This window comes from Hippocampus bargibanti, linkage group LG05 (assembly GCF_051943395.1).
Source record: "Hippocampus bargibanti isolate YZ-2025 linkage group LG05, ASM5194339v1, whole genome shotgun sequence".
Classification (NCBI taxonomy): Eukaryota; Metazoa; Chordata; class Actinopteri; order Syngnathiformes; family Syngnathidae; genus Hippocampus; species Hippocampus bargibanti.
The window spans coordinates 6,707,501-6,726,351 of record NC_142738.1 but is presented as its reverse complement, the minus strand read 5'-3'; the positions used below and the strand labels follow the sequence as shown (position 1 = coordinate 6,726,351).

General features: G+C 39.3%; 3 protein-coding genes across 3 annotated transcripts in view; all 3 read left to right on the top strand.

Annotated features, from left to right (window-relative positions):
* Nucleotides 1–839: 839 nt before the first annotated feature.
* On the top strand, nt 840–6,402 carry LOC148897638 (high affinity choline transporter 1-like). Its single transcript, XM_088995980.1, has 8 exons — nt 840–1,040; nt 1,119–1,232; nt 1,341–1,496; nt 2,576–2,724; nt 2,847–2,993; nt 5,102–5,255; nt 5,381–5,598; nt 5,675–6,402. The coding sequence occupies exons 1-8, from the start codon at nt 857–859 to the stop codon at nt 6,161–6,163; spliced, it is 1,611 nt and encodes a 536-aa protein (XP_088852106.1). The 5' UTR covers nt 840–856; the 3' UTR covers nt 6,164–6,402.
* A 1,153-nt stretch (nt 6,403–7,555) lies between these two features.
* LOC148897637 (high affinity choline transporter 1-like) lies at nt 7,556–12,619 on the top strand. Its single transcript, XM_088995923.1, has 8 exons — nt 7,556–7,739; nt 7,818–7,931; nt 8,033–8,188; nt 9,823–9,971; nt 10,094–10,240; nt 10,423–10,552; nt 10,674–10,891; nt 10,984–12,619. Exons 1-8 carry the CDS (start codon nt 7,556–7,558, stop codon nt 11,470–11,472), a joined length of 1,587 nt encoding a protein of 528 aa, XP_088852049.1. The 3' UTR covers nt 11,473–12,619.
* Nucleotides 12,620–13,423: 804 nt separating this feature from the next.
* igf1ra (insulin-like growth factor 1a receptor) overlaps nt 13,424–18,851 on the top strand; it is a 108,375-nt gene continuing 102,947 nt past the window's right edge. The window contains exon 1 of the mRNA XM_088995975.1: nt 13,424–14,326. Coding sequence (XP_088852101.1) covers nt 14,230–14,326 — 97 coding nt within the window. The 5' untranslated portion in view covers nt 13,424–14,229. The remainder of the gene's footprint in view (nt 14,327–18,851) is intronic.

The following is an 18,851-nucleotide window of genomic DNA, read 5'->3' as shown; positions in this document are numbered from 1 at the left end:
GCAAAATTATGCATCATGTAAAAAAATACACTTGGATCACTTGGATACACACACTTTTTACTCACTGTGTGTGTTTATGTGTGTGAGTTTGGTTAATAAGAGGAAAAAGTTCATACCACAAAAAAAAAAGATATTTTAACCAAATATTATTTTAACCAAATTCACTACAGAGGTGAGGACTTTGAATATTCATCACTAAAACCCCCTCCTTTCACCACATCACTCCTGCCCTCCAGCAGCTCCACTGGCTCTATTAAACTTCATATTGATTTCACGATACTTCTGTTTACATTTAAAGCCACCCATAACCCATAACCTTGCCCCCCAACCCCTATCTGTCTGACCTACTTCAAATCTCCGTTCCCTCTCGGGCCCTCAGATCGTCATCCTCCCTCCACCTCAGTATGCCCTCTGCCCGTCTCACCAGGATGGGGTGCAGAGCTTTCAGCCGCTCGGCTCCCAAACTCTGGAACTCACTTCCACCCAACATCCGTAATATTGGCTCCCGTCCTACTTTCAAATCTCCCCTTAAAACCCACCTGTTTAAACTTGCTTTCGTGGTCTTGTTTAATCTGCTATTTTATTATTTATTGTTTTATTCATGATTTTGTTTTTATTGTTTTATGTATTGTTTTTATTGTAAAGTGTCACTGGGTGTTCAGAAAGGCGCTTGTAAATTAAATGTATTATTATTATTATTATTATAATACATTCCATTTTTTTACAATGCGGAGAGAAGCGGTTGCGGTCTGCGCTCCGGCCAATAAACATCCTACTTGTACGATCTAAACAAGAAGGACCATCTGGAGTCTTGATTCTCCCAAAGGCATTGCGAACGCGCTGAAGATCTCAAGACATGGCAGTACACGTGGCTGGACTTGTGGCTGTGGGGGTATTTTATGCGGTCATTCTGCTGACCGGGATCTTGGCCTCGCGCAAATCAAAGCAAATGGAGAAGAAATGCTCGGGCAGAAAGAGCGAAGTCGCCATCGTCGGAGGACGTAATATCAACGTGGTGACTGGCGTGTTCACCATGGCAGGTAAGACTTTTGTTTCATCTTACCATTTTTTTGGTTTTGTTTTCCTGCCACTGACTTTGTTTCTATGCTTTCTCTTAGCAACATGGATAGGTGGAGGTTATATTTTGGGCACTGCCGAGGCTGTTTATTCTCCAAGTCGAGGTCTCGCTTGGGCATTTGGGCCTATTGCCTATTTTTTAAATTTTTTAACTGGTAAATATCATTTTTTTACAGGCACAAAAGGCGCCATTGAAGTTCAAACTGCCACTGTTTGTTGTCGGGAGGTCACTTAGCGGTCTTGTCTGTTTTGTGTTTTTCCAGCGGGATTGTTTTTTGCCAAACCGATGAGGTCCAAACACTACTTGACCATGTTGGACCCATTTCAGGACCGCTATGGCCAATTTTTCACCACAGCAATTTTACTTCTTGCTCTGCTCGGTGATATTTTGTGGGTGGCCTGCATCCTTGCTGCCCTTGGTTAGTCATGAAATTCAACTACTTTTGAATTTAACTTTGCTGCTTTGTAAATTGGAAATTTCTCCATTGTGAGATTAATAAAGTTTATCTTCTCTTAGCTTAGTTTATTTTAGTTTAGACTAGTTTAGACTCGTTTAGTTTATCTTATTTCATTGTCTTAGGTTAGTTTACTTTCGCCTAGCTTCATTTAGCCTAGTTTATCTCTTCTTAGTTTAGTTTACCTTAGTTAGCTTTTCTTTATTTATTTTAGCTTATCTTAGCTTAATGTATCTTAATGTATTTTATTTTAGTTTATCTTATTTTATCTTATCTTATCGATCTCATCTCTTCTTATCTCGTTATCTCTTCTGATCTCATTTCATGTAATCTTTTCATGTCTCATCTCATCTTATCTCATTTCATTTAATCTTTTCATATCTAATCTCATTTTATATCATCTCATTTTATCTCATCTTATCTTATTTTATCTCATCTCATTTTATCTCATCTTATCTGATATTATCTCCTCTCAATTTATTTCATCTTATCTCATCTTAACTGATCTTATCTCATCTCATCTTATCTCATTTTATCTCATCTTATCTTATTTTATCTCCTCTCAATTTATCTCATCTTCTCTCATCTTATCTCATCTTAACTGGTCTCATCTTCTCTCATCTTATCTCATTTTAACTGGTCTTATCTCATCTCATCTCTTCTTATTTCATCTCATCTTATCTCATCTTAACTGGTCTTATCTCATCGTATCTTATCTTATTTTATCTCATCTCATTTTATCTCATCTCATCTTATTTTATCTCCTCTCAATTTATCTCATCTTCTCTCATCTTATCTCATTTTAACTGGTCTTATCTCATCTCATCTTATTTCATCCCATCTTATCTCATCTTAAATCATCTTAACTGGTCTTATCTCATCTCATCTCATCTTATCTTATAAGAACTCTTCCTGTCAGAGAAAACTACGTGTCCACTTTCAAAGCTGAACTTTGCAATAAGTTTAGATTCTCTCTTTGACAGCAAAAGTCATTGTTCCACAAAGACCTTTGATTTAACATTATGCTTTAATTTCCATTCCAGGGGGGACGATGAGTATCATCCTGGAACTGCCATCAATCATCTCAATCCCGATCTCCGCGGCTATTTCCATCAGCTACACTTTTTTAGGAGGTCTTTATGCAGTTGTATACACTGATATCATCCAACTGTCCTTCATATTTTTCAGTCTGGTGAGCTATCAAATAAGATGTACAAAGGTTATGTGATTAAAGTTGTTTTTTTTTTCAGTTATTAAGTTGAACTTTTTCACATTTTGATCTGTCTAAATTTTATTTATTTATTTTTTTTGTAGTGGCTCTGCATTCCGTTTATGTTTCTCAGTCCCGCTGTGACTGATCCTTCACCAATGACCAATTTCAACCAGTCAAACAGCTTTCCCTGGTTAGGACAAGTCAAGCTTGAAGATGCAGGAAAGTGGACTGATGACTTTTTCGCACTGGTCAGTGCAATTTTACTTTATCAGAGGTCTTCATATAAATGTAATAAATCAACTGTACTCAATATGTTATCCATACTCCTCCCTGAGCTGCCACCTTATAGCGCTAAAGGACTTTTTCAGTTTGAAACCCCCCCCCGGGGATAAGTTGCGTGAGGGCTTCATTCCTTTTGTAAGGATGCCAGTGGCAAACAGGTCGAACATGAGGGACCAGAAAAAGCAGATGTGGTCTTCCAATGAAAATATTTCTTCAGCTGTCATCTGTACTTCCTTGAAGGTGTCGGATGTTTCCGCTCCTCATCCAAAGAGCTTCGTCAGCTTACTAAAGTTGTGGTCTTACTTACCCCTCTGCGACTTGACGGCTGTACGTGCGGACTCACCCTGGTTAACAATAGGGTGGCCTACTCTCTCTTGGGGGACGCATCGTTCAGCTCACATGGGGAATGAGAGTGAGATAAAAAGGAGTGAGACTGGAAAGAATGGCCCCTTTGATCAACTTACCATGAGAAATCAAAATCTTTCTGTGAGGGAGGTTTGGTCGGACACTGTGAACAAAGGCTCGAACACAGGAAGATTGTCTTTTACTGCCGGCAGGGGACGCAGCCATTCATGACCGACGCCCAACTTCTGCAACCCTCTGCCATGCTATTTATTGAGACTATATGCAAATTTAATTGATACATTAGTAAAACATAGTCTTCTTGATTTGAATACCACGCCCCTGGACGTCCCAAGCACCCAAAACTATAAAACAACAGAACATAGACATTTTACTTGGTTGTCCTTTAATAATAATAATAATAATAATACAGTCACAGGATACGTTCTTCTGTGGGTGAGCTGCGGCAGCCACACGTGCCAGCGTTCACTAAACCTGGAAGTAACTCAGAAATAGAAAGCGAGCTAGCTAGCTAATAAATAGCTAGTAGAAAGATAGCTAGATAGCTAGCCAGCCAGATAGCTAAAAGATAACTAGAGAGATAGCTAGCCAGCCAGCTAAATAGCTAATAGATGGCAAATAGATTAATTGATAGATTTGTAACCTGGCGAATGAGCTCTTCCTGTGAAGGAGTTTACCAAGTTGTAAAGTAGTCCAAGACCAGATCTCCTACATCACAGGTGTCAAAGTCAAGGCCCGCGGGCCAAATCCAGCCCGCCACATCATTTTTTTCGGCCCGCGAAAGCAAATCAAACTTGTTAAATTCCATGATGATTGCTAAAATCTGAGCCAAAATTTCATATTTTTGGATGTCAACCACAATAAGTCATTATTCTTGACTTGAGATTTGAAAACGAGTCTCAATTTGCTGTGTGCTCTGTGTAATATTTGAAGGTATTTAAACATTCTAATGGGTTCCCCAAATTCATAACGGCCCTCGAGAGGAAACCATAACTGCAATGTGGCCCGCGGCAAAAAATGACTTTGACACCCCTGTCCTACATGAAGATGACAGTCCAGTGCTCGTTCGCTTAGCATGCTTTTATATATATATATATATATATATATATATATATATATATATATATATATATATATATATATATATATATATATATATATATACACACACACACACACACACAGTAAAGTCTCGTTATATCGATATTCTCGGGAGTCGGAAAAAATATTGATATAACTGGACTATCGCTATATCCGATCCTGCGGCATGTAAATTTTCTCCTTGCGTTCATAGAAATAGTATCGTAATAAGCAGTACTATCGATATAACCTATATATATATACAGTAAAGTCTCGTTATATCGATATCGGATATATCAATAGTCCCGGTTATATCGATACTATTTCTATGCACGCACGGAGAAAATTACATGCAAACAGGGTCGGATATATCGATAGTCCCGGTTATATCGATATTTTTTCGGACTCCCTTGAATATCGATATAACGAGACTTTACTGTATATATTTACTGTATATATATATATATATATATATATATATATATATATATATATATATATACACAGTAAACTCTCGTTATATCGATATTCTAGGGAGTCCGAAAAATATCGCTATAACCGGGACTATCGATATATCCGATATCGATATAACGAGACTTTACTGTATATATATATATATCCCCGTTGGAAGGGTTTTGGAGGACTGGCTTCCCAGGCTCTATTCCAAAGGATTCTGGCAGCATCCTCGTCAACCCGAGCTCAGGTCACCTGTTTTGCTGCTGGCGGCTTTGCTTTTCTGATGGGAATCCCCTCGGTGATCATTGGAGCTGTGGCGACTTCTGCAGGTACAAACACACACACACACATCCTACAACACTACATAATGCGACTCAGACACAAGGAAGCCATTTTGTCCTGGATTATAATCAAACCTGCTCCATTTTGTTTTCTGTATGTTCTTCTCGGTAAGACTGGAACAAGACAGCATACGGATTACCGCCACCGTACGATCGCGGGGAAGCAAGCAATGTCCTGCCATTGGCTCTGTCCTACATCACACCCTCCTGGGTGGCAGTGTTGGGCACTGGCGCGCTCGCGGCAGCAGTGATGTCTTCCATGGACTCTGTATTGCTTTCTTCAGCATCCATGTTCACCCAAAACATATACAAGTCAACCTTGAGAAAGCAGGTGTGTGTGTCCCTTTAAGAGCAGCATGTGAGTCAAACGGCATTGAGAAACGGTCTTTTCCTTTTTTCCACAACAGGCATCAGAAAGAGAGCTGCAGTGGGTGATCAGGATTAGTGTGCTCCTAGTGGGCTTGGCTGGAACCGGTTTGGCTTTTAACAAGAGCAGCATCCTTGCGCTATGGGTATTATCAAACGACATACTCTACTGTGTTATTGCCCCGCAGCTGGCATGTGTGGTGCATCTCCGCTCTGGCAATTGCTACGGTGCCATCAGTGGCTATGTAACCGCTCTGCTGCTGCGTGTCCTGAGTGGAGAACCAGCACTTGGTATCCCTCCGGTGCTACTCTTCCCTGGCTGGAGGGAGGAGGATGGCGTCATCACGCAGTACTTTCCTTTCAGGACATTGATTGTGCTTATTTCTCTGGCAGTCGTCGTCATCATGTCATATCTGGTGCAGCTGGCCTTCTCTCGCCAGCTCATTCCTCAGTCGTGGGATGTGTTTGATGCATTCAAAGTTAATGCAATAGAAGAGGAGAGGACGCCAATGTCAGTCACCAAAAACTAAAATAATTATCTTTTATTCAGGTTGTATAGTCACAGTATCTGCCAAACTTGAGTGTATTCATGTTCATCGCTCTCATTCTCTTACATAGTGTTCAATATCGGAATTTGGGCTTTAACACAAAATATCAGGACAAATAATCTCATACATGTTAAGTCTCGCGATTTAGTCAGTAGACTTCCGATTTTTACCACAATACTCACAACAATTTGTCAGGTAAAACAAAAGAAAATGTAAAAAAAATAATCCTAATTGAATGTATAAATAAACAGTGAAAGCATGTTTGTTTTATTTACTTCAAATTTACACTCTTGTAACGCCCGCATTGTTTTAACACGCACCACAGTCGCGCGAGTACGAAAATCTTCCGATTTATGATTTCTGAAACTTAACATGTATTTTTCAAATGTTATGTCCGCTGTATTAATTAAAAATGTTTTTTTTCTTGAATGGAAAACTACTTTCCCAAAAATGTATGTATTTAAAACACGGTTTCTGTTTATACAGTAATGACAGTGTCGCGCTCGTGATCCTTCGGGGTGAAACTGTAATGACTCAAATGAAACGGCAGAGTGTGATAAAAGAACGTTTGATTAGTTCGTACGAACGAGCAAAACGTGGACCAACTGAAACTTTATACTTTTTTTTATTTGTCAAAGCTTTTTGTTTCTGTTTTTACACTGCGAATTGTGAATCTTTATTTTTTTGTAATCACTTTTATAATCGTTTACCAATGGTACTCTCATATTGAGTTCTAAGATAAACAACGTTGATGCTTGTGTGTTTCTCCACATGACGTTAGATGCATGAGAAACCAGTTCTGGGGACAAGGAAGACGTCTACGCTAATGTCTTGCTTCTGCACATCCTGCTAATTTTTGTCCCACTGATTCATTTTGGTCAGGTTGCACTTCAAAAAATGAGCTGCGACATGACTGAAATGTTTGACACTTAATGGGTTCCATCGTCTGGATGAACGTTCTGAAGTAGACCACGCATTGACTCAGTTTTTAGGATTTCCATTATTTTGTATTTCATAAATAAGCTATTTGTGTGCCTTATACACCCAATGCCACAAATACAGGCACTACTCGTAAAAATAGAATATCGCGAAAAAGTACTGTAGTGAGCTCCTCGTCCTCACTGGTTCAGTTATTCTCGGTATTCCCGCTCATTGTCTGGATGCTGCTCTCTTCGTTCACTTCAGAGAGCCGGCTCGTTCGCGAACGACACATCTTTAAAAAAAAAATCAGAACTTCTTGTACTTTGCGGAGAGTAGCGGTTGCTTTCTGCGGTCCGACCAATAAACATCCTAATTGTACGATCTAAACAAGAAGGACCATCTGGAGTCTTGATTCTCCCAAAGGCATCGCGAACGCGCTGAAGATCTCAAGACATGGCAGTACACGTGGCTGGACTTGTGGCTGTGGGGGTATTTTATGCGGTCATTCTGGTGACCGGGATCTTGGCCTCGCGCAAATCAAAGCAAATGGAGAAGAAATGCTCGGGCAGAAAGAGCGAAGTCGCCATCGTCGGAGGACGTGATATCAACGTGGCGACTGGCGTGTTCACCATGGCAGGTAAGACTTTTGTTTCATCTCACCATTTTTTTGGTTTTGTTTTCCTGCCACTGACTTTGTTTCTATGCTTTCTCTTAGCAACATGGATAGGTGGAGGTTATATTTTGGGCACTGCCGAGGCTGTTTATTCTCCAAGTCGAGGTCTCGCTTGGGCATTTGGGCCTCTTGCCTATTTTCTAATTTTTTTAACTGGTAAATACCATTTTTTTACAGGCACAAAAGGCGCCGTTGAAATTCAAACTGCCACTGTTTTTGTCAGGAGGTCACTTCTTGTCTGTTTTGTGTTTTTCCAGCGGGATTGTTTTTTGCCAAACCGATGAGGTCCAAACACTACTTGACCATGTTGGACCCATTTCAGGACCGCTATGGCCAATTTTTCACCACAGCAATTTTACTTCTTGCTCTGCTCGGTGATATTTTGTGGGTGGCCTGCATCCTTGCTGCCCTTGGTTAGTCATGATATTCAACTGCTTTTGAATTTAACTTTGCTGCTGTAAATTGGAAATTTCTCCATTGTGAGATTAATAAAGCTTATCTTGTTTTAGCTTAGTTTAGTTTAGACTAGTTTAGTTTATCTTATTTTATTGTCTTAGCTTAGTTTAGTTTAGCCTAGTTTAGTTTATCTCGTCTTAGTTTAGTTGACCTTAGTTAGCTTTTCTTCATTTATTTTAGCTTATTTTAGCTTAATGTATCTTAATTTATCTTATTTTAGTTTATTTTATCTCATCTTATTTCATCTTACCTCATCATATCTCATCGTATCTCATCTCGTCTCATCTTTTCTCATCTCATTTTATCTCATATTATGTCATTATCATGTCTTAGCTTATTTTACCCTAGCTTAGCATAGTTTAACCTAGTTTAGTTTATCTTATCTTGTAATAGCTTAGTTTAGGTCATCTTGGCTTAGTTTAGTTTAGCCTAGTTTAGTTTATCTCATTTTCGTTTAGTTTACCTTGGTTTAATGTTTTCTTCGTTTATTTTAGCTTATCTTAGCTTATCTTAGCTTAATGTATCTTATTTTAGTTTATTTTATCTCACCTCATCTTATTTCATCTTACCTCATCTTATCTCAATTCATCTCATGTTATCTCATCTCATCTAATCTCATTTTATCTTATTTTATCTCAACTTATCTTATCTCACCTCATCTTATCTCATCTTATCTCATCTCATCTTATTTCATCTCATCTTATCTCATCTTAACTGATCTCATCTTATCTCAATTCAGCTCATTTTATGTTATCTCGTCTTATCTTATCTCATCTCAATTCAGCTCATCCTATGTTATGTCATTTTAACTTCTCTTAACTCCTCTTGTCTCATCTTATCTTGTCTTGGCTTATTTGAGCTTAATTTTGGTTATATTGGCTTAGTTTAGTTTAGCCTAGTTTAGTTTATCTTCTCTTGGCTTAGTTTAGTTCATTTTATCTTAGTTTATCTTATCATAGCGTATTTTATTTTATCTGAGTTTATCTTAGTTTATCTTAGTTTATCTTAACTCATCTGATCTTATCTCATCTTATAATAATACATTTCATTTTTAAGCACCTTTCAAAACTCTGAAGGTCACTACAATCACAGGATCATCTTGTTTCATTTTATCGCATCTCATCTTATTTTATCTCATCTTATCTCATCCTATCTCATCTCATTTCATCTTTTCACATCTCATCTTATCTTATATGATCTCATCTCCTTTTATCTCATCTCATCCTATCTCATCTTAACTGGTGTTATCACATCTCATCTCATCTCATCACATTGCATCTCATCTTAAATGGTCTCATCTTATCTCAATTCAGCTCATTTTGTTATCTCGTCTTATCTCATCTTAACTCCTCTTACCTCATCATATCTCATCTTATCTTATCTCATCTCATCTTATATCAATTCTCATCTTAACTGGTCTCGTCTTATCTCATTTATCTCATTTTATCTTATCTCATCTTATCTTACATGAACTCTTCCTGTCAGAAGAAAAGCTGAAATTTGCAATGAATTTAGATTCTCTCTTTGACAGCAAAAGTCATTGTTCCACAAAGACCTTTGATTTAACGTTATGCTTTAATTTCCATTCCAGGGGGGACGATGAGTAACATCCTGGACCTGTCATCAACAATCTCAATCCCAATCTCCGCGGCTATTTCCATCAGCTACACTTTTTTAGGAGGTCTTTACGCAGTTGTATACACTGATATCATCCAACTGTCCTTCATATTCGTCAGTCTGGTGAGCTATCAAATAAAATGTACAAAGGTTATGTGATTAAAGTTGTTCTTTTTCAGTTCTATTAAGTTGAACTTTTTCACATTTTGATCTGTCTAAATTTTATTTATTTATTTTTTTTGTAGTGGCTCTGCATTCCGTTTATGTTTCTCAGTCCCGCTGTGACTGATCCTTCACCAATGACCAATTTCAACCAGTCAAACAGCTTTCCCTGGTTAGGACAAGTCAAGCTTGAAGATGCAGGAAAGTGGACTGATGACTTTTTCACACTGGTCAGTGCAATTTTACATTATCACAGGTCTTCATGTAAATGGAAGAAATAAACTGTACTCAATCTGTCATCCACACAATATTATATATATATATATATATATATATATATATATATATATATATATATATATATTTTTTTTTTTTTCCCCGTCGGAAGGGTTTTGGAGGACTGGCTTCCCAGGCTCTATTCCAAAGGATTCTCGCAGCATCCTCCTCAACCCAGGCTCAGGTCACCTGTTTTGCTGCTGGCGGCTTTGCTTTTCTGATGGGAATCCCCTCGGTGATCATTGGAGCTGTGGCGACTTCTGCAGGTACAAACACACACCCACCCTACAACACTACATAATGCGACTCAGACACAAGGAAGCCATTTTGTCCTGAATTATAATTAATTCTCCTCCATTTTGTTTTCTGTATGTTCTTCTCGGTTAGACTGGGACCAGACAGAATACGGATTACCGCCACCTTACGATCGCGGGGAAGCAAGCAATGTCCTGCCATTGGCTCTGTCCTACATCACACCTACCTGGGTGGCAGTGTTGGGCACTGGGGCGCTCGCGGCAGCAGTTATGGCTTCCATGGACTCTGCATTGCTTTCTTCAGCATCCATGTTCACCCAAAACATATACAAGTCAACCTTGAGAAAGCAGGTGTGTGTGTCCCTTTAAGAGCAGCATGTGAGTCAAACGGCATTGAGAAACGGTCCACAATTTTTATGATCTTTTCTTTTTTTCCACAACAGGCATCAGAAAGAGAGCTGCAGTGGGTGATCAGGATTAGTGTGCTCCTAGTGGGCTTGGCTGGAACCGGTCTGGCCTTTAACAAGAGCAGCATCCTTGCGCTATGGGTATTATCAAACGACATACTCTACTGTGTTATTGCCCCGCAGCTGGCATGTGTGGTGCATCTCCGCTCTGGCAATTGCTACGGTGCCATCAGTGGCTATGTAACCGCTCTGCTGCTGCGTGTCCTGAGTGGAGAACCAGCACTTGGTATCCCTCCGGTGCTACTCTTCCCTGGTTGGAGGGACGAGGATGGCGTCATCACGCAGTACTTTCCTTTCAGGACATTGATTGTGCTTATTTCTCTGGCAGTCGTCGTCATCATGTCATATCTGGTGCAGCTGGCCTTCTCTCGCCAGCTCATTCCTCAGTCGTGGGATGTGTTTGATGCATTCAAAGTTAATGCAATAGAAGAGGAGAGGACGCCAATGTCAGTCACCAAAAACTAAAATAATTATCTTTTATTCAGGTTGTATAGTCACAGTATCTGCCAAACTTGAGTGTATTCATGTTCATCGTTCTCATTCTCCTACAAAGTATTAAATATCGGAATTTGGGCTTTAACACAAAATATCAGGACAAATAAACTCATACATGTTAAGTCTCACGATTTAGTCGGTAGACTTCAAATTTTGACCACAATGCTCACAACAATTTGTAAGGTAAAACAAAAGAAAATGTAAAAAGATAATCCTAATTGAATGTATAAATAAACAATGAAAGCATGTTTGTGTTTTATTTACTTCAAATGTACAATAATGTAACGCTCGCATTATTTTGACACGTACCACAGTCGTGCGAGTATGAAAATCTTCCGATTTATGATTTATGAAACTTAACATGTATTTTTCCAATATTTTGTCCCCCGTGTTAATTAAAAATGCATTTTCTTGAATGGAAAACTACTTTCCCAAAAATATCTATTTAAACCACGGTTTCTGTGTTTACAGTGTTGACAGTGTTGCGCTTGTGTTGCTTTGAGGTGAAACTGTAACGACTCAATTGAGACAGCAGAGGGCGATAAAAGAACGTTGGATGTGTTTGTACGAACGAGTAAGACATGGTACCGCTGAAACTTTGTACTTTTTTTTCATTTAAGAAAGCTTTTTGTTTCTGTTTTTACACTACGAATTGCGAATCTTTGTTTTTTTTGTAGTCACTTTTATAATCGTTTACCAATGGTACTCTCATATTGAGTTATAAGATAAACAACGGATGCCTGCGTGTTTCTCCACATGGCGTTGTACACGATAACTAGTTGGAAGATGCATGAGAAACCAGTTCTGGAGACAAGGAATACGTCTACGCTAATGTCTTGCTTCTACACATCCTGCTACTTTTTGTCCCACTGGCTCATTTTGCTCAGGTTCCACTTCGAAAAATGAGCTGAGACATGACTGAAATGTTTGACACTTAACATCGTCTGGATGAAGCGTCTCAGGATGAAGCGTCTCAGGATCGTTTCCACCACTACAGGTACTACTCAGAAAATTATAATATTGTGAAAAAAGTTCATTAATTTAGGTCATTTAACTCAAAATGTGAAATGAATATATTATTTAGACTCATAACACGCATTGCAAGATATTTCAAGCTTTTATTTGTGATAATTTTCATCATTATCGTTTACAGTTGATAAAAACCTCAAAATCTGAGTCTCATAAAAATTGAATATCACATGAAATAAACAGAAAAATGAGTTTTGTGTCAATGCAATGTCAGCCATCAGAAAAATATAATTTTGTGTATTCAGTACTGTACTTGATTGGGCCATCATTAGCCTGAATTACTGCTGTACTGCATCGTGGCATAGATGATATCAGCCTGTGGCACTGCTCGGGTCTTATGGAAGACCAGGATGCTTCAATACCGGCGTTTGGCTCATTTCATTTATTTAAACTATTTTTTTCTGTGTATTTCCTGTGATATTCTAATTTTTTGAAACTCTGATTTTATAGTTTTCATAAGCTGTACACTATAATAATAAAACATTCTAACAAATAAAAGCTTGAAATATTTTGAAATGCATGTTATGAGTCTAAATAATATATATATGAAACTCGGCATCTCAGCGGTAATTTTGCAGTAGTTTTGGACACTTTAACTCATTTTTATTGGTGTTTTGCATTGACTAAAAATATCCGCCGGCGTGTTTTGGGTATTTTAGATGCTACAAAACGTTTTCCTGATATCAGGAAACAAAAAAATTGTGTCTGTTTTCCTTTAACCAGTGAGCACCCTACAGCACTATTCGATTCCTTAAACTGAAAATCGAATAAATGCCCGTCCCGATAAATGCTCAACTCAATCCTGACATCCCGGTGATGGGAATCCATCCCTGCTGGGAGTGAATTCCACGACGTCTTTTCCACCCGGCCACCTTATCCGGAGCACTATGCTTGTGTGTGAGAGAGAAGCCGACTCTTGTTTACAGCAGAGATTCCACGGAAGACCCACTAACACACACGCTCTCACTGTGGGATTTTAGCAGCTGCAACGTGGACTCCTTTTCACCTCTCTCTCGACGACTAAAGAAGAAAAAAGACGTCGTTAGCTCGAGAAGACGCGTGTGTATTCACGCGTTCAGCCCCAATTTGCTGTTGCGTGGCACCCCCCCCCCCCGAGCCCACCCTTCAAGCTTCATTGGCACGACCACGACGGGCAACGAACGCCGGTGCTCCTCGCTTGCGGCTTCTTGGCGTCGAGACATCCACCACGCGGATTTTTCATTCATTATTTTTTGACAAGCAGTATCACCACACTGCCGCCACCCTCCTTATTCTCCGGAGGTGTATTTTTTTCCTTTTTCATCCACGCGTCTACGCAAGAGACTTTCACGCCTGCCGATGATGAAGATGGTGGTGATGTTGGTTGTATTTATCTGCTGATATATGTATTGCGAATAGAACCAAATTCTGAGGCCTTGTTGTTCTTGGAAGAAGAAGACATGGAAACTGAAGACGGGGATTACCATCATCACGTTGCTGCTCTCATAGCAGTCAGTGCACCTTGGAGGAAATAATATTACCCGTTGATATTTTTTTTCACCACCTATTAAAAAAATCAGTTTTGAAATCCAAGTGGACGAGGAGCCAACCCAGCTATTTGGACTACAATTGTTTCCCCATCAATCCTTCCGGATTTCAACACACCCTTGGATTTATTTGATATTACTGTCATTTTCCCCCTTAAATGAAATAAGGAACATGAAACCTGACAAACTACTAATGGGCAACAGCACTGTCTTGCTTTGGGCCATGTTGACGACCCTCTCAATATGCGTACGGTCTTCATATGGTGAGAGTAAGTATGCCCCCTCACCTCTATTTTTCATTGAATGTTAATCTTTCCTATTTAACACCATTACTGAGTAAACGAACGGGCGAGAAAATGTTTTTAATAAAAGCGAACATCATAATAAATGTAGTAAATATAACCATACATTTAACGGGATTATTTTGTAAAATATTATTACGATTATTAATATTACAAACGAAAAACGTGACGTTAAACGGTGAATTGACTGGCCACGTGGTGCGTTCACTTTGCTGTGAAATCGTAGAAAATTTATGCTTCACCGTCCCCAAGGTCCCCCCCCTTTCTCTCTCTCTCTCTGTCTGTCACTGTTATCAATATGCTAACGACGTTAAATATTGCTATTATTTGAAGTATTCGTGGCAATAGCACACGCTTTACATTGCCCGTGCTCGGATAAAGCTAAGGATGACTCTGCAACATGCATCTGAAGGTTACTACGCGGATATACCATGTGGCCATTTTGCTGCGTTCAGTGACCCACATGTTCTCTCCTCCTCCTCCTCTTCGCACATTGACTAGATTATCTTAATTTATGGTAAATATCCCTTGCTGAAGATTTTGCTCCAGTTGTCGTTTGTCGTCATGGTGCACAATGCAATGTTTGTGTTGCATTGTCTGCTAAAAGCCATGTGGACTCCTCTTTCTAAGCACCTTTCAAAACTCTCAAGTACACTTTACAGTCTGGGTATAGTCCGAAGCACGAAACAGGCTTCTGATTGGCTGCTGTGCCGAGTATGCAAATTACCAAACAAGTGTTAGTTTCTAAGCGCCTTTCAAATCTCTCAAATACACTTTACAGTCACGGTATAGTCCGAAGCACGAAACAGGCTTCTGATTGGCTGCCATGTCGAGTATGCAAATTACCCAAATTTTGAAAGTTGTACGCCTGACGTAAAAGTTGTACGCCCCGGGCGTTATTTCAAACACTGTCAGTACACTTCGACCGGTGTAGTGTTAGTCCAAATGTTCTTCTGTTAACTTCTAGACCCAAAATATAGTTAGTTATATGCCAACAAGGGCCAATTACTACACATTTTTTTCTACTTTGTTCATTTCATTCATGTGCACATTTTGGTTGAATTGAATTAATGGTAATAATAATACATTTCATTTATAAGCGCCTTTCAAAACCCTCAAGGTCACTTTACAGTCATAGGATAAGTTTTAATAATCACCCTTTCAATTCTAACCGTTGTCAACATTCCTCATGGCGGCATCCGAGAATTCCTGCGACTTGGAAGCACCGACAAGACCTCGGAACTAGAGCATGTAAAAATAACCACGGGTTAAAACAGATGTGTTTCTGTTGATCTTGTGTGTGTGTGTGTGTGTGTGTGTGTGTGTGTGTGTGTGTGTGTGTGTGTGTGTGAGCATGTGAAGCCTTTAATTGGCTTCTGCTGTTCACACCACTACAATTAACTGTTATTAAATCAATGGCCGCACGTGTTTCACCAATAGCATCGCATGGTCATTGGGGCATAGGCATCCTTTTGTTGGATTTTCGTCAAACGCCAGAGTGTGCTCCACTCAATTATTTATGAAAAGGATACATTGCTCCGCAAAAGCTACAATGATTGTTTCAATAATCACAAGGTGGTTAGCACGTTACTAGGCACTCCCGGTCACCTTCATGAGGGCTCCGATATCAGCGGCTCGTCTTGTGAAGCAAAAGTCAACAGAAGTTCACTTTGCGTGATTGTTGAAAGGTGTAAAAGTGTTTAAATGCCGTTGGTTTAATCAGTGGTGGGCCGTGGATTTCATCGCTAGGCCTTCAGTAGTGCTCCATCTGAATCACTCCACAGCTGCGAGTGTGGTGTGATTTTACTACATGTTCACGCGAGGATGTCGTTGGCCAGGAAATAACTTGTGACTTGAAGAAATTTAAAGGACAACTGACACTTTTTTTTGTTTCCTCATTGACATTAGAAAAACGTTTTAAAACATCTAAAAAGCCCAAAACACGCAGGCTGATATGATAGCCATTCTTTATTGTTACTCATCCAGTTATGAATATGATTTAAATAGTTCTGAAGAGGAAAGCATAAATGTTTGCAATCGATTAAAGAAGTCCTTCCGGATCATTTTGAGGGCTCTGGACTCCAATGTAGCATCCCAGAAAATGCACAAGATGGCGCCCAAGCTCCTTTGGAAATGGGCTGATTTGTCTGCTGGGAATTTGTGTCAGCTAGTATCAAATAGTAGTCTTGGTGCAACACACAACGATTCACCATCGCATTATTTGTGTTTTCTTGCAAATTTTGCCATCAACATGAAGTTTTCAGATCAAAGTACTCAAAATGCATTGCGTGTCGCTACAACAAGACTTCCTGAATATTCAGAGCGAGTCTTAAAACGTAAAATATAGCTATATGCCGTGGAATCTTTGTAAAATACGCTCAGTAGAAGACATTTCAAGTGATTTTACAAATTATGGACACAACTTGTCCGGAGGCGTCGGTTGTCCTTTAAGACATACTGTCATGAAACTGTTCGAATTTTTACTTTGAATGTGTGGATTCATGATAACCTTATAAAATTTCAATATTATTTGCTGTTTTTGCTAGCTTCCGAGCTTTCCTACCTTTCTTAATGATCTCCAATTATTCTTGAAAAATCCATCTTGAAAATGACTTTAACAGTGTATCCTCACCCGAATCCAATTCTTCTTCTCCTTCAGCCATTGTGGGTTGACAAAAAACGCGATTAAATTAAAACAAAAATGTATTTCCTTATGCAGCTTGCTACAGATACAGTGTGCTAGCTCTGGCCAGTATGCGCTAGTGACTAGCCAATCTCTGACGTTGGCAGTGCCTTCGAGCAGTCATTGGTTTGCCAACTCGAACTCTGATTGGTTAAAACAACAGCTTTATCGTCATTGATTTTTATGCTCCGGAGCCTGCAGAACTGATTGTGAAGGCGTCCAGGTAGATTTCTGACTCTGGTAACAAATGATGGCTGAAATGTGATTGGTTAAATGATTAAATACGAAAACACACATCTGAGAGTAGCACGACAGGAGAAAAGCAATGAAAGGAAGCTGAAGGATAATTTGGAATTATTTAATAAGAATTCATGGACAAAATATAATTTACAATAGTCAGTGATTCTGATATTTTTAGGCCAGCAGAGAAGGCCCACCACTGCATCTAATAGAAGATAATTTATTCGTTCTTTCTGTCACTCTAAATTTTTTGCATAGATGAACAAAGATACATTTTTTGTTTTTTAACTCATTCACCGCCATTCGTGAATTTATTCAGGAATTGAAAATATGACATGGAGCGCCATTTCCGAATTTGTTTTGGTTGAGTTTTTTTTTTTTGCTGTTGTGCCGATAAAGCGCTGGCCAGACATCTGGCAATGTTTTCCCTTCCACAAGGGAGCAGCAATTGCCTTTTGTTCATGTTAGCGCTTTGTTCCAGCTTCAGCTGTTGTTAAAGTTCCATATAAACCAATTTGTATGTCATTATATTTGAACATCCTACATTTCAAATCATTATATTTTGGACATCCGCCCACATTTCAAGATCAGATAACTCCATACCCATATAATTTAGGATTTAACTCTTTTTTTTTAAATGAAACAAAAAAGTCTAAGGTTTCTTACACTGCATTGAATGTTTATGTAGTCATAAAACTCAATATTCTTTGGGTCCTGGAATTTGAGTGACAATGACAAAAACCCTGGCACTGGAGTGGACACATTTTTGAATGGCAACGAATGAGTTATGGTACCTGTACTTCCACTGCACAAATATTTGTCATGATCCAATGGCATACAAAATAGTGATTGAGTATGACAAGGAAAAATTCCATATGCGCGCTAGCCTTCCCGACAGATGCAAGATCTTTGTCATGCCTGCTCGTGTCATGTTACTGTTTTGGGTTGTGGGGTGGGCTGTGCGAGACCCCCACCGTCATCATGCCCTCCACCGCAATGTTTGAAGTGAGGTCCGTTGAGGGGAAGTCGCCCAACAGGCCGGTGGTCATCATATGACTTCCAGTATGTCAAGGATTAGAGCCATCTGATGTGGCAGGTGTTCAGTGGGTTTGACGGGAATTTATTCGGGAATTGGAAATATGATATAGAGCGCCATCCCCGAATTAGCTTTTTTTCCTTGCTTGGGTGCCGATAAAGCGCTGGCCAGAACTCTAGTAAGGTTTTTCCCATTCCACAAGGGGCAGCATTTCCCTTTTTATCCATGTTAGTGCTTTGTTCCAGCCTCAGCTGTTGTTAAAGCGCTATACAAACCAATACGGATGTATTGCATTGTATTTTGGACAGCCGCCCTCATTTCAAGCTCATATAATAATAATCCATTTCATTTATAATCCTATCAAAACTCTCAAGCTCACTTTACAGTCAGAGGATAAGTTTTTTTCTGTGGGTGAGCAGCGGCAGACACATGCGCCAGCGTTTACTCAACCTGGAATAACTCAAATAGATAGAAACTTAGCTAGCTGGCTAATGGACAACTAATACATAGCTAGCCAGATGGATAGCTAATAG

Bases quoted from the DNA above. Each gene is read 5' to 3' on its own strand.
- LOC148897637 (XM_088995923.1), top strand. From the start codon at position 7,556: ATGGCAGTACACGTGGCTGGACTTGTGGCTGTGGGGGTATTTTATGCG. The intron at 7,932-8,032 runs GTAAATACCATT...GTGTTTTTCCAG, and splicing joins TTTTCTAATTTTTTTAACTG to CGGGATTGTTTTTTGCCAAA. The intron at 10,892-10,983 runs GTGTGTGTGTCC...TTTCCACAACAG, and splicing joins AGTCAACCTTGAGAAAGCAG to GCATCAGAAAGAGAGCTGCA.
- LOC148897638 (XM_088995980.1), top strand. From the start codon at position 857: ATGGCAGTACACGTGGCTGGACTTGTGGCTGTGGGGGTATTTTATGCG. The intron at 2,994-5,101 runs GTCAGTGCAATT...CCCCGTTGGAAG, and splicing joins CTGATGACTTTTTCGCACTG to GGTTTTGGAGGACTGGCTTC. The intron at 5,599-5,674 runs GTGTGTGTGTCC...TTTCCACAACAG, and splicing joins AGTCAACCTTGAGAAAGCAG to GCATCAGAAAGAGAGCTGCA.